At 50.4% G+C, this 13,289-nt stretch overlaps 1 protein-coding gene across 1 annotated transcript in view; it reads right to left on the bottom strand.

Annotated features, from left to right (window-relative positions):
• Positions 1–12,659, bottom strand: part of LOC147107443 (uncharacterized) — a 37,165-nt gene extending 24,506 nt beyond the window's left edge. Inside the window, exons 1-2 of the mRNA XM_086007411.1 lie at positions 12,473–12,659; positions 7,292–7,359 (exon numbers count right to left, since the gene is read on the bottom strand). Of these exons, the coding sequence (XP_085863537.1) occupies positions 7,292–7,359; positions 12,473–12,476 (72 nt within the window). The 5' untranslated portion in view covers positions 12,477–12,659. The remainder of the gene's footprint in view (positions 1–7,291; positions 7,360–12,472) is intronic.
• Positions 12,660–13,289: the final 630 nt, after the last annotated feature.

Raw genomic sequence — 13,289 nt, forward strand, 5'->3', positions numbered from 1 at the left:
CACATCTTTGGACTGTGGGAGGAAACCGGAACACCCGGAGGAAACCCACGCAAACACGGGGAGAATGTGCAAACTCCACACAGACAGTCGCCCGAGGCTGGATTCGAACCCGGGCCCCTGGCGCTGTGAGGCAACAGTGCTAACCACTATGCCACCGTGCTGCCCGTTAGTCCAGGAAACCATCCCGTAAACACTCCAGGAATTCCTCCTCCACAGTATTGTTACTAATTTGGTTAGCCCAATCTATATGTAGATTAAAGTCACCCATGATGACTGCTGTGCCCTTATTGCACGCTTCTCTAATTTCCCTTTCAATGCCATCCCCAACCTCCGCATTACTGTTTGGAGGTCTATATACCACTCCTACTAACGTTTTCTGCCCCTTGGTGTTTCTCAGTTCTACCCATACAGATTCCACATCATCAGAGCTAATATCCTTCCTTACAATTGTGTTAATCCCTTCTTTAACCAGCAATGCTACCCCTCCTCCCTTTCCTTTTTGCCTATCTTTCCTGAATATTGAATACCCCTGAATGTTGAGTTCCCAGCCTTGGCCACCCTGGAGCCATGTTTCCGTAATCCCAATCAAATCATTTTGTTTACCTCTATTTGCACAGCTAATTCATCCACCTTATTAGGACTGCTCCTCGCATTAAGACACAAAGCATTCAGGCTTGTTTTTTTAACGCTCTTAGACCTATTAGAATTATTATTTACTGTGGCCATGTTTGATTTAAACTGTTGATTTCTCTGACTGCCACTTCTGTTTTTCTCCTTCCTATCTTTTGCTTTTATCCTTGTTTCCCTTTCCTCTGTCCCCCTGCTCAGGTTCCCAACCCCCTGCCATTTTAGTTTAAACCCTCCCCCAGAGCACTAGCAAACACTCCCCCTCGGACATCAGTCCCGGCCCTGCCCAGGTGCAAACCGTCCGGTTTGAACTGGTCCCACCTGCCCCAGAACCGGTTCCAATGTCCCAGGAATTTGAATCCCTCCCCCTTGCACCATTCCTCTAGCCACGTATTCACCTGAAATATCCTTCTATTTCTACTCTGACTAGCACGTGGCACTGGTAGCAATCCTGAGATTACTACCTTTGAGGTCCTATTTTTAAATTTACCTCCTAACTCTCTATATTCAGCTTTTAAGACCTCATCCCGCTTTTTACCTATATCGTTGGTACCTATATGCACCACAACAACTGGCTGTTCACCCTCCCCTTCCAAGATGTTCTGCAGCCGCTCTGAGACATCCTTGACCCTTGCACCAGGGAGGCAACACACCATCCTGGATGGTGTGCTAGTCTCATGTTGGGTCATGTAGGTGGATGGACGGTGTGCTAGTCTCATGTTGGGTCCAGTAGGTGGATGGACGGTGTACTAGTCTCAGGCTGGATCCTGTAGGTGAATGGGTGGTGTGCTAGTCTCATGTTGGGTCCTGTAGGTAGATGGACGGTGTGCTAGTCTCATGTGTCCTGTAGGTGGATGGACAGTGTGCTAGTCTCATGCTGGGTCCTGTAGCTGGATGGACGGTGTGCTAGTCACATGTTGGGTCCTGTAGGTGGATGAACGGTGTGCTAGTCTCATGTTGGGTCCTGTAGGTAGATGGACGGTGTGCTAGTCTCATGCATCCTGTAGGCGGATGGACGGTGTGCTAGACTCATGTTGGGTCCTGTAGGTGGCTGGATGGTGTGCTAGTCTCATGCTGGGTCCTGTAGGTGGATGGAAGGTGTGCTGGTCTCAAGCTGTGTCCTGTAGGTGGATGGACGGTGTGCTAGTTTCATGCTAGGTCCTGTAGGTGGATGGACGGTGTGGTAGTCTAATGCTGGGACCTGTAGGTGAATGGACGGTCTGCTCGTCTCATGTTGGGTCGTGTAGGTGGATGGACGGTGTGCTAGTCTCATGTTGGGTCATGTAGGTGGATGGACGGTGTGCTATTCTCATGTTCGGTCCAGTAGATGGGTGGACGGTGTGCTAGTCTCATGTTGGGTCCAGTAGGTGGATGGACGGTGTGCTAGTCTCATTTGTCCTGTAGGTGGATGGACGATGTGCTACTCTCATGCTGGGTCCTGTAGGTGGATGGACGGTGTGCTCGTCTCATGTTGGGTCCTGTAGGTGGATGGACGGTGTGCTAGTCTCATGTTGGGTCCTGTAGGTGGATGGACAGTGTGCTAGTCTCATGTGTCCTGTAGGTGGATAGACGGTGTGCTAGTCTCATGCTGGGTCCTGTAGTTGGGTGGACGGTGTGCTAGTCTCATGCTGGGTCCTGTAGGTGGATGGATGGTGTGCTAGTCTCATGTTGTGTCCTGTAGGTGGACGGACGGTGTGCTAGTCTCATGCTGGGTCCCGTAGGTGGACGGACGGTGTGCTAGCCTCATGCTGGGTCCTGTAGGTGGATGGATGGTGTGCTAGTCTCATGTGTCCTGTAGGTGGATGGACGGTGTGCTAGTCTCATGTGTCCTGTAGGTGGATGGATGGTGTGCTAGATTCATGCTGGGTCCTGTAGGTGGATGGATGGTGTGCTAGTCTCATGCTGGATCCTGTAGGTGGATGGACGGTGTGCTAATCTCATGTTGTGTCCTGTAGGTGGACGGACGGTGTGCTAGTCTCATGTTGTGTCCTGTAGGTGGACGGACGGTGTGCTAGTCTCATGCTGGGTCCCGTAGGTGGATGGACAGTGTGCTAGTCTCATGCTGGGTCCTGTAGGTGGATGGATGGTGTGCTAGTCTCATGTGTCCTGTAGGTGGATGGACGGTGTGCTAGTCTCATGTGTCCTGTGGGTGGATGGATGGTGTGCTAGATTCATGCTGGGTCCTGTAGGTGGATGGATGGTGTGCTAGTCTCATGCTGGATCCTGTAGGTGGATGGACGGTGTGCTAATCTCATGTTGTGTCCTGTAGGTGGACGGACGGTGTGCTAGTCTCATGCTGGGTCCTGTAGGTGGATGGATGGTGTGCTAGTCTCATGTGTCCTGTAGGTGGATGGACGGTGTGCTAGTCTCATGTGTCCTGTAGGTGGATGGATGGTGTGCTAGATTCATGCTGGGTCCTGTAGGTGCATGGATGGTGTGCTAGTCTCATGCTGGATCCTGTAGGTGGATGGACGGTGTGCTAGTCTCATGTTGTGTCCTGTAGGTGGACGGACGGTGTGCTAGTCTCATGTTGTGTCCTGTAGGTGGACGGACGGTGTGCTAGTCTCATGCTGGGTCCTGTAGGTGGACGGACGGTGTGCTAGTCTCATGCTGGGTCCTGTAGGTGGACGGACAGTGTGTTCATCTCATGTTGGGTCCTGTAGGTGGATGGATGGTCTGCTAGTCTCATGTGTCCTGTATGACGATGGACGGTGTGCTAGTCTCATTCTGGGTCATGTAGGTGAATGGACGGTGTGCTAGACTCATGTTGGGTCCAGTAGGTGGATGGACGGTGTACTAGACTCATGTTGGGTCCAGTAGGTGGATGGACGGTGTACTAGACTCATGTTGGGTCCAGTAGCTGGATGGACGGTGTACTAGACTCATGTTGGGTCCAGTAGCTGGATGGACGGTGTGCTAGTCTGATGCTGTGTCCTGTAGGTGAATGAACGGTATGCTAGACTCAGGTGTCCTGTAAGTGGATGGATGGTGTGCTAGACTCATGCTGGGGCCTGTAGGTGGATGGACGGTGTGCTAATCTGATGCTGGGTCGGGTCCTGTAGGTGGATGGACAGTGTCCTAGTCTCATGCTGGGTCCTGTAGGTGGATGGACGGTGTGCTAATCTGATGCTGGGTCGGGTCCTGTAGGTGGATGGACAGTGTGGTAGTCTCATGCTGGGTCAGGTCCTGTAGGTGGATGGACGGTGTGCTCGTCTCATGCTGGGTCCTGTAGGTGGATGGACAGTGTGCTAATCTCATGCTGGGTCCTGTAGGTGGATGGACAGTGTGGTAGTCTCATGCTGGGTCCTGTAGGTGGATGGACGGTGTGCTCGTCTCATGCCATCTATTCTCTCATTTTTAGTTTGGAAATGTGTTTAATTTTTAATACTCACTGGAGTAACCTGAACAGAACTACAATCTGAACAGAAAATAAAATACTTGGTGGTTGATTCTCCTTTGCTTCGCCTATTGTGTTGGGTGTAAAGTGGAGGAGAACGTGAAGGAAGGACCATTATGCCTGTTGTCCGTACTCTTTGTGCTACATGTGCATTTGCAGGAGTTTCCCCAAGAGGACAGCAGAAGCAGTTAAAGACCATGCTGATGAGGTGGTAGTTATGGCACCACACCACCCATCTCATTTCCTTGGCTCTCCACCTGGCCCAATGAAAGTGGGCCTTGGACGTTGTGTGCCGTTCCCTCAGACCGCAGGATCTGAGAAGGGGCTACCAGCGACCACCCTCGCACCTCCCATCAGGTAAGTATTTTTTCTCACAAAGCCAGCAGGAGAATCCTCAGGGCTGGAGGTCTTCGGGTTAAAGGCCCCTATACAGGCAGCCATTGTATCTGCCAGCCTCTCAAGCCTGCAGCATTGGTGCACTTTCCTTCATGTCTTTGGGGACAGGCCCTTTTCCCAGAGGCACTCCTGCACCAAGGGGAACACTGGGGCCGTGATAATGATCTGAACACAACCTGACCTGAACGAGCGGGTTCTGGTCTATTCAGATGAAGGACACTTTGGGGGGGCTCCACCTGATTTGCACTCAAGTGAAAAGGAGGGGAGGAAAATCAGCCCAACCAGTCCCCATTCAATATAATATTCATTCAATTCATGGACCAGATGATAAAACAAACTAACGATCTTGTTGCCTGTGGCTCTTGGCTGGGTAACTCTTATAAATACTGCAAACACCGTCAGAACATCAGGTATCCTCTTACCATACTCATCTTAACTCGAGAAGAATTGGGTAATTATGTTTATCTCTTAACAGCTGTGGGTTGCCTCTGTATCTGAGAAGCAGTATTTTGTACTTGGAACCATGGGATTATACCCTTTGGATATAGACATTTTTAACCACTGCAGTCATCCTCCAAAGAGGAAAAGTAATTGCATCCTAACAGGACAAGAGCACAATAATCTTTTACCGATTCTCTAGTGAATCAACAGGCAATATTGAAAGTTATTACACCATTGAGCCAAATGCCTTAAGTGACGAGCGAAATAGTGTAAAATGGTGTGCACTGAGATCTTTGGTCTCCTCTTCCCCAAAGGACATAGCAAGTTTATTTTTTATTCATTCTTGGAATATGGGCATCGCCAGCAAGGCCAGCATTTATTGCCCAACAAGTCACAAAACAACTATGCCCTTCCCATGTTGCTTAGCTAAACCTACTGCCCCTCACCAAAATGATCAAAAGTTTTTCAGTTCAAGAGGGTTTTTCATATTGGGTGGGTGGGGGGTGGGCGGTGGGCGGAGAGGTGGAGGTGGAAATTCTCATTTATCACCTGGGTGGTGATCTGGTGGAGTGGAAGCCGCCCATTGCACAACCCGCCTGATTTTTATTCCATTAATTTCAATGACAGGAAAATCAGGCAAGTTCTGTTGGGGATGTATGTTCCATCCTACAGATTTTCCTTTCCGCTCCATTGCCCAAGTGATGCTTAACGCCCAGGCAGTAAAGACAAAATCCACCACTATGTTCTGAGTGGAGTGCATTTGTTTTTGAGGAGCCTTTGAAGCTCTGTAAAGTCTGGGGGGAGGGGGGAAGCTACTGTAATTTGTAGAAGTGTTTTTTACATAGACTTTACAGCACAGAAACAGGCTATTCGGTCCAACTGGTCTATGCCGGTGTTTATGCTCCACACGAACTTTCTCCCATCCCTCTTCATCTCAACCCATCAGCATATCCTTCTATTCCTTTCTTCCTCATGTACTTATCTAGCATCTGCTTAAAAGGTATCTACACCTCAACTACTCCTGATGGTAGCGAGTTCCACATTCTCACCATTCCCTGGGTGAAGGAGTTTCTCCTGAATTCCTTATTGGATTTATTAGTGACTATCTTATATTTATGGCCCCTATTTTTTGGCTTTCCCATCTTCTCTACATCTACCCTATCAACCCCCTTCATAATTTTCAAGATCTCTATTAGGTCACCTTTTCTAGAGAAAAGAGCCCCAGCCTATACAATCTTTCCTGATAGTTGTAACCTCTCAGTTCTGGTATCATCCTTGCAAGTCTTTTTGCACCTTCTCCAGTGCCTCTATATCGTTTTTGTAACATGGAGACCAAAACTGTGCACAGTGTAACACTAATGTTATTTCTCCTCAACTTTGTAATGCTTCAGAATCAGAAAATCTACAAAAAGATCCACTCCATATCACAAGTACAACATCATCTGCTGATACTCCTTGTCTCAGCCCACATGTGAAGATGGTCCTCTCTATAAAGTTACCAGAGGACTGCTGACACTCATTGAGCATCAAGTTGTTGGGGTGTAATTTTCAACTTTGGCACCTGGGCAGTAACCTGCCAGAGTGGATCGCCCATCCATTGTAGAACCTGGCTGATTTTCATCCCATTGATTTCTGAAGTTGAAAATTAAATGAAAGACTTGCATTTATATAGCACCTTTCACGACCTCAGGACATCCCAAAGCACTTTACAGTCAATGAAGTGTAGTCACTGTTGCATTGTGGGAAACGCAGCAGCCAATTTGCACACAGTAAGCTCCCACAAACAGTAATGTGATAATGACCAGATAATTAGTTTTGTGTGTTGGTTGAGGGATAAATATTGACCAGGACACTGGGGAGAACTCTCCTGCTCTTCTTCGAAATAGTGCCATGTGATCTTTTACGTCCACCCAAGAGGGTGGACAGGGCTTCAGTTTACGACCTCACCTTTTACGACCTCAGGACGTTCCAAAGTGCTTTATAGCCAATTAAGTACATTTGAAGTGTAGTCGCTGTTGTAAAGTAGGAAACGTGGCCTTGGTATAACATCTCATCTGAAAGATGGCACCTCCAACAGTGCGGCACTCCCTCAGTACTGCACTGGAGTGTCAGCCTAGATTTTGTATTCATTTCTCGGGAGTGGGGCTGAAACCCACAACCTTCTAACTCGGAGACGGGAGTGCTACCCACTGAGCCACGGCTGTCTTCAGGAGAGGAGAAATTGGGAGAAAGAGGGAAAAAGGGCTGGCTAGAAATGGGTTGCTTGCCCACCTACTGGTTAGGGATTGAAGCATGGTGCTGGGGAACTTAAAGTGAGAAAGTAAAATAAAAAGATACAAACTAATAGAGAAAAGCTAGTCTCTCTTGAGAAAGTCTTGGCAGTAAACAACTGTATTCATTACCATAAATATCACAAGTAACACAGCCTACCTCAGAATCAGAAAAAGTCTCCAGTAATTGAGCCTCCTTTAATTCTTTGGGACTTTCCCTTTGAACCTCTGTAAGAAGAGAAATTAATTATTAGCAGATCTCCCGTGGTACTGGAAACACTCAGCAGGTCAGTCAGACACTGCAGAGAGAAGAGAGAAGTTAACAGTTCAGGTTGGAACCTTTCACCCGATCTGTGAAACTCGCTACCACATGGAGTAGTTGAGGCAAACAGCATAGATGCCTTTAAGGGGAAGATAGAAAAGCACATGAGGGAGAAAGCAATAGAAGGATATGGTGATAGGAATGAGATGAAGAAGGATGGGAGGAGGCTCGTGCAGAGCATAAACACCGGTATAGATGAGTTGGGCCAAATGTACTGTTTGTGTGCTGTTAATACTATGTAATTCTATGTAACACACAACACGGTGAACACACACACAGCACGCTGAACACACACACAGCACGCTGAACACACACACAGCACGCTGAACACACACACAGCACGCTGAACACACACACAGCACGCTGAACACACACACAGCACGCTGAACACACACAACAGAGGTCGTGGGTTTGGGAGGTGCTGTCGAAGAAGCCTTTGGCGAGTTGCTGCACTGCATCTTGTAGATGGTACACACTGCAGCCACGGTGCGCAAGTGGTCGAGGGAATGAATGTTTAAGGTGGTGGATGGGGTGCCAATCACGTGGGCTGCTTTGTCCTGGATGGTGTTGAGCTTCTTGAGTGTTGTTGGGGCTGTGGAGAGTGTTCCATCACACTCCTGACTTTTGCCTTGTAGATGGTGGAAAGGCTTTGGGGAGTCAGGAGGTGAGACACTCGCCACAGAATAGCTAACCTCAGACCTGCTCTTGTAGTGGCTGGACCAGTTAAGTTTCTGGTCAATGGTGACCCCCCCCAACCACCCCCGAGGATGTTGATGTTGGGGGATTCGGAGATGGTAATGCCATTGAATTTCAAGGGGTTGGGTGCAGGCAGGGGGTAAGGCTGGTAGAAATGAAACTACAAAAAACAGAACAGGGATCAGCGAGCCAGGAGCCTGGGAGAAGAGTGCATCAAGGGTGCAGGCTGCACCCCACAGAGAGTCTGTGGAAAGGTGCTGTTCCTCGAGCTTGCGTTGAGCTTCATCAGAACAGTGTAGAAGGTTAAAGACAGAGTGGGTGTGGGTATTGCACTGTGAAGTGACAGGATTGCACTTGCAGACAGATACTTCCTATGAAGTAAGTGCTTTCTCATTGGCACTTGAAAAATAAGTATTTTCGTTCCCAATAAATCTCTTCATGTAATATGGGGAAGGTACTCTTTACATTAACAGTCCATCTGTTTAGGGTGGGCATTTATATAGTGTAGACCAAGAAAAATCTGGGGTCGGGTGGGAGAAGGGAATTTAGTGGGGCTGTAGGGAGGTATCAGGTCGGGGTGGGAGGAGAGATCAGGTCGGAGTGGGAGGAGGAGAGCAGGTCGGAGTGGGAGGAGGAGATCAGGTCGGGGTGGGAGGAGGAGATCAGGTCGGAGTGGGAGGAGGAGAGCAGGTCGGAGTGGGAGGAGGAGAGCAGGTCGGGGTGGGAGGAGGAGATCAGGTCGGGTGGGAGGAGGAGGTCAGGTCGGGGTGGGAGGAGGAGGTCAGGTCGGGGTGGGAGGAGATCAGGTCGGGGTGGGAGGAGGAGATCAGGTCGGGGTGGGAGGAGGAGATCAGGTCGGGGTGGGAGGAGGAGATCAGGTCGGGGTGGGAGGAGGAGAGCAGGTCGGAGTGGGAGGAGGAGAGCAGGTCGGGGTGGGAGGAGGAGATCAGGTCGGGGTGGGAGGAGGAGATCAGGTCGGGGTGGGAGGAGATCAGGTCAGGGTGGGAGGAGGAGAGCAGGTCGGGGTGGGAGGAGGAGATCAGGTCGGGGTGGGAGGAGGAGAGCAGGTCGGGGTGGGAGGAGGAGAGCAGGTCGGGGTGGGAGGAGGAGAGCAGGTCGGGGTGGGAGGAGGAGAGCAGGTCGGGGTGGGAGGAGGAGAGCAGGTCGGAGTGGGAGGAGGAGATCAGGTCGGGGTGGGAGGAGATCAGGTCGGGGTGGGAGGAGGAGATCAGGTCGGGGTGGGAGGAGGAGATCAGGTCGGGGTGGGAGGAGGAGATCAGGTCGGGGTGGGAGGAGGAGATCAGGTCGGGGTGGGAGGAGGAGAGCAGGTCGGGGTGGGAGGAGGAGAGCAGGTCGGGGTGGGAGGAGGAGAGCAGGTCGGGGTGGGAGGAGGAGAGCAGGTCGGGGTGGGAGGAGGAGAGCAGGTCGGAGTGGGAGGAGGAGATCAGGTCGGGGTGGGAGGAGGAGATCAGGTCGGGGTGGGAGGAGATCAGGTCGGGGTGGGAGGAGGAGATCAGGTCGGGGTGGGAGGAGGAGATCAGGTCGGGGTGGGAGGAGGAGAGCAGGTCGGAGTGGGAGGAGAGCAGGTCGGAGTGGGAGGAGGAGATCAGGTCGGGGTGGGAGGAGGAGAGCAGGTCGGGGTGGGAGGAGGAGATCAGGTCGGGGTGGGAGGAGGAGATCAGGTCGGGATGGGAGGAGGAGGGCAGGTCGGGGTGGGAGGAGGAGGGCAGGTCGGAGTGGGAGGAGGAGAGCAGGTCGGGGTGGGAGGAGGAGATCAGGTCGGGGTGGGAGGAGGAGAGCAGGTCGGGGTGGGAGGAGGAGATCAGGTCGGGGTGGGAGGAGGAGATCAGGTCGGGGTGAGAGGAGGAGAGCAGGTCGGGTGAGAGGAGGAGAGCAGGTCGGGGTGGGAGGAGGAGAGCAGGTCGGGGTGGGAGGAGGAGATCAGGTCGGGGTGGGAGGAGGAGAGCAGGTCGGGTGAGAGGAGGAGGGCAGGTCGGGGTGGGAGGAGGAGGGCAGGTCGGAGTGGGAGGAGGAGAGCAGGTCGGGGTGGGAGGAGGAGAGCAGGTCGGGGTGGGAGGAGGAGAGCAGGTCGGGGTGGGAGGAGGAGATCAGGTCGGGGTGGGAGGAGGAGATCAGGTCGGGGTGAGAGGAGGAGAGCAGGTCGGGTGAGAGGAGGAGAGCAGGTCGGGGTGGGAGGAGGGATCTGGCCAGTGAGGAGAGCAGCAGCAGAAAGGAACGTCTGATGTTTGCTCCTGCAGCCGTCTCCAACCACCTACCCCTTCCAATGACTTGCTTGCCCCCTCGATTGTCCACTGACCCTCTTTTCACTGTTGCCTCCCCTTTCCCTTCCTGCCCCATCCCTCACCACAGTCTCCTCACACTAACCTCTGGCCTTTCCCCTTTCCTTTAATGTAGTAAAATGTCCCAAGGCACTTCACAGGAGCGATTAACAAACAAAATTTGACACCGAGCTACATAAGGAGCTATTAGGACAGATGACCAAATGCTTGGTCATAAGGATTGTCTTCAAGGAGGAAAGAGAGGCAGAGAGGTTTAGGGAGGGAATTCCAGAGCTTTGGGCCTAGGCAACTGAAGGCACGGCCACCAATGGTGGAGCGATTACAATAAGGGTTGCACAAGAGGCCAGAATTGAAGGAGGGCAGATATCTCGGAGGGTTGTAGGGCTGGCAGAGCTTACAGAGATAGGGAGGGCGAGGCCATGGAGGGATTCCACAGAGTAGGTAATTTCCATAACTTAAATAAGCTCCCTGCTGTTTTGTTGTGCTCAGGGAGCATTGAGTCACTTTAGGAAAGCGGGAGGAGGAGAATTGGGAGTGCAGCAGCTCTTAAAGTGCCGCTGCACTCTGAAAAAGAGGCAGCATTACTTTTTCTGGAGGCCGACTTTAGTGCTCCAAGGGTTCAAGGTGGCCAGACACCTCCCAGTCATTAAACTGGGATGCATGAAGGGCTGAAACTTGAAAAGCACCAGTAAAGCTCCAGATGAGCTGCCTCTTTACACCCGATCCAAGTGGGCAGCTGTCTGACAAAATATTAATGAACCCCGGCCTTTAAAATTGCCTCCCACGGCAAACCCCGGGCGGGGAGTCAATTTATTACAACAGGTTACTTAGAGTTATTTCTTAAAGGGAGCATCACTTCAAACAACAACAACAACTTGCATTTATATAGCGCCTTTAACATAGTAAAATCTCCCAAAGCGCTTCACAAGAGCGTAATCAGACAAAACTTGACACCGAGCCACATAAAGAGATATTAGGACAGGTGACCAAAATCTTGGCCAAAGAGGTAGGTTTTAAGGAGCGTCTTAAAGGAAAAGGGTGAGATAGAGAGGTGGAGATGTTCAGAGAGGGAATTCCAGAGCTTAGGGCCTAGGCAGCTGAAAGCATGGCCGCCAATGGTGGAGCGAAGGAAATCAGGGATGCGCAAGAGGCCAGAATTGGAGGAGCGCAGAAATCTCAGAGGGTTGTAGGGCTGGAGGAGATTACAGAGATAGGGAGGGGCAAGGCTATGGAGGGATTCGAACACAAGATGAGAATTTTAAAATCGAGGTGTTGCAGGACCGGTAACCAATGTAGGTCAGCGAGCACAGGAGTGATGGGTGAACGGGACTTGGTGTGAGTTAGGATGCGGGCAGCAGCGTTTTGGATGAGCTCAAGTTTACGATGGGTGGAAGGCGGGAAGCCGGCCAGGAGAGCGTTGGAATAGTCGAGTCTAGAGGTAACAAAGGCATAGATCGGCAGAACTTGGAGCAGACCACAGCTCACCGACGCTCCTTTCACAGAAATCACAGAAACCCCACAGTGCAGATAGAGGCCATTTCGGCCCATCGAGCCTGCACCGACACATATCCCACCCGATCCCCGTAACCCCTACACCAACACATATCCCACCCTATCCCCGTAACCCCACATATTTAATCCCCCTAACACTAAGGGTCAATTTATCATAGCCAATCAACCTAACCCGCACATCTTTGGACTGTGGGAGGAAACCGGAGCACCCGGAGGAAACCCACGCAAACACGGGGAGAATGTGCAAACTCCACACAGACAGTCGCCCGAGGCCGGATTCGAACCTGGGTCCCTGGTGCTGTGAGGCAACAGTGCTAACCACTATGCCACCGTGTCTGCCGTGTCTGCCTTTAGGACATCCCACTGAAAATAAGAAGTTTGTTTGATCTTCTGCTCCTAAGGAAGTAAACATCCTTATAATTAAAGATAATCAACCTCCTGTACAAAAAAAATCCCTCAAAACAAGATCAGACTAAACATGTGACATAAACTGCAGCACAACCATACTCACCCATCAGTGAAGAACCTGGTGTATCCAGTGAAATCCAGACTGTCTGAGTCTGTTCTGCAGTAATTTCTCTTTGATGTTCTGCCTCACTGTTCTGGTGCGTAAGAGAAGGTGCATCGTCACTGGTGAACCCTGTTGCACCAGATAATTCAGCTATCCTGTTTCAAATGATTATCACATTATTAAAATAAAACAGCAATATCTGCGACCCCAAAGTGGGTCCTATTGGTCGATGCTCTGTAGATCATTTCCACGTTTCAAATTGAGCTACATATTAAACAATCTTGATCAATAAAAGAGGTGAGAGATGGTATAGAACTAAAGGAAAGGGCTTACACAAGTGCAAAGAATAGCGGAGATCCTGCGGACTGGGGGAGATATAAAGATCAGCAACAGGATACAAAGAAAGTAGTAAGAGCTGCGGAAAGGGAATACGAGAAAAAACTTGAGGGATATCAAGGACAACACTAAAAGGTTTTACATTCCATGCATACTATCAATAAATCATGGTACATCAAAGGTACATACAAATGCCACAGAATAACAGAGAAAGAGGGTGGCTAAGGATAATGTGGGCCCCTTAAAGACAGATGCAGGTGATATTTTAATTGAAAATAAAGAAATGGCAGACTTGATAAATGTTTACTTTGCATCGGTCTTGACAGTAGAGGATGAGGATAAAGTACCAGAGATATAAGGAAAACTAAATATAAATCAAGGGGAGAAACTTACTAGATTTAATACAAGTTAAGAAATGGTAATGGAGAAAATATTGAGACTGAAGATTGATAAATCTCCAAGACCTGATGGTTTCCATCCC

This window comes from Somniosus microcephalus, chromosome 14, assembly GCF_052327205.1.
Source record: "Somniosus microcephalus isolate GS21.2 chromosome 14, FLI_Smic_1.0, whole genome shotgun sequence".
Classification (NCBI taxonomy): domain Eukaryota; kingdom Metazoa; phylum Chordata; class Chondrichthyes; order Squaliformes; family Somniosidae; genus Somniosus; species Somniosus microcephalus.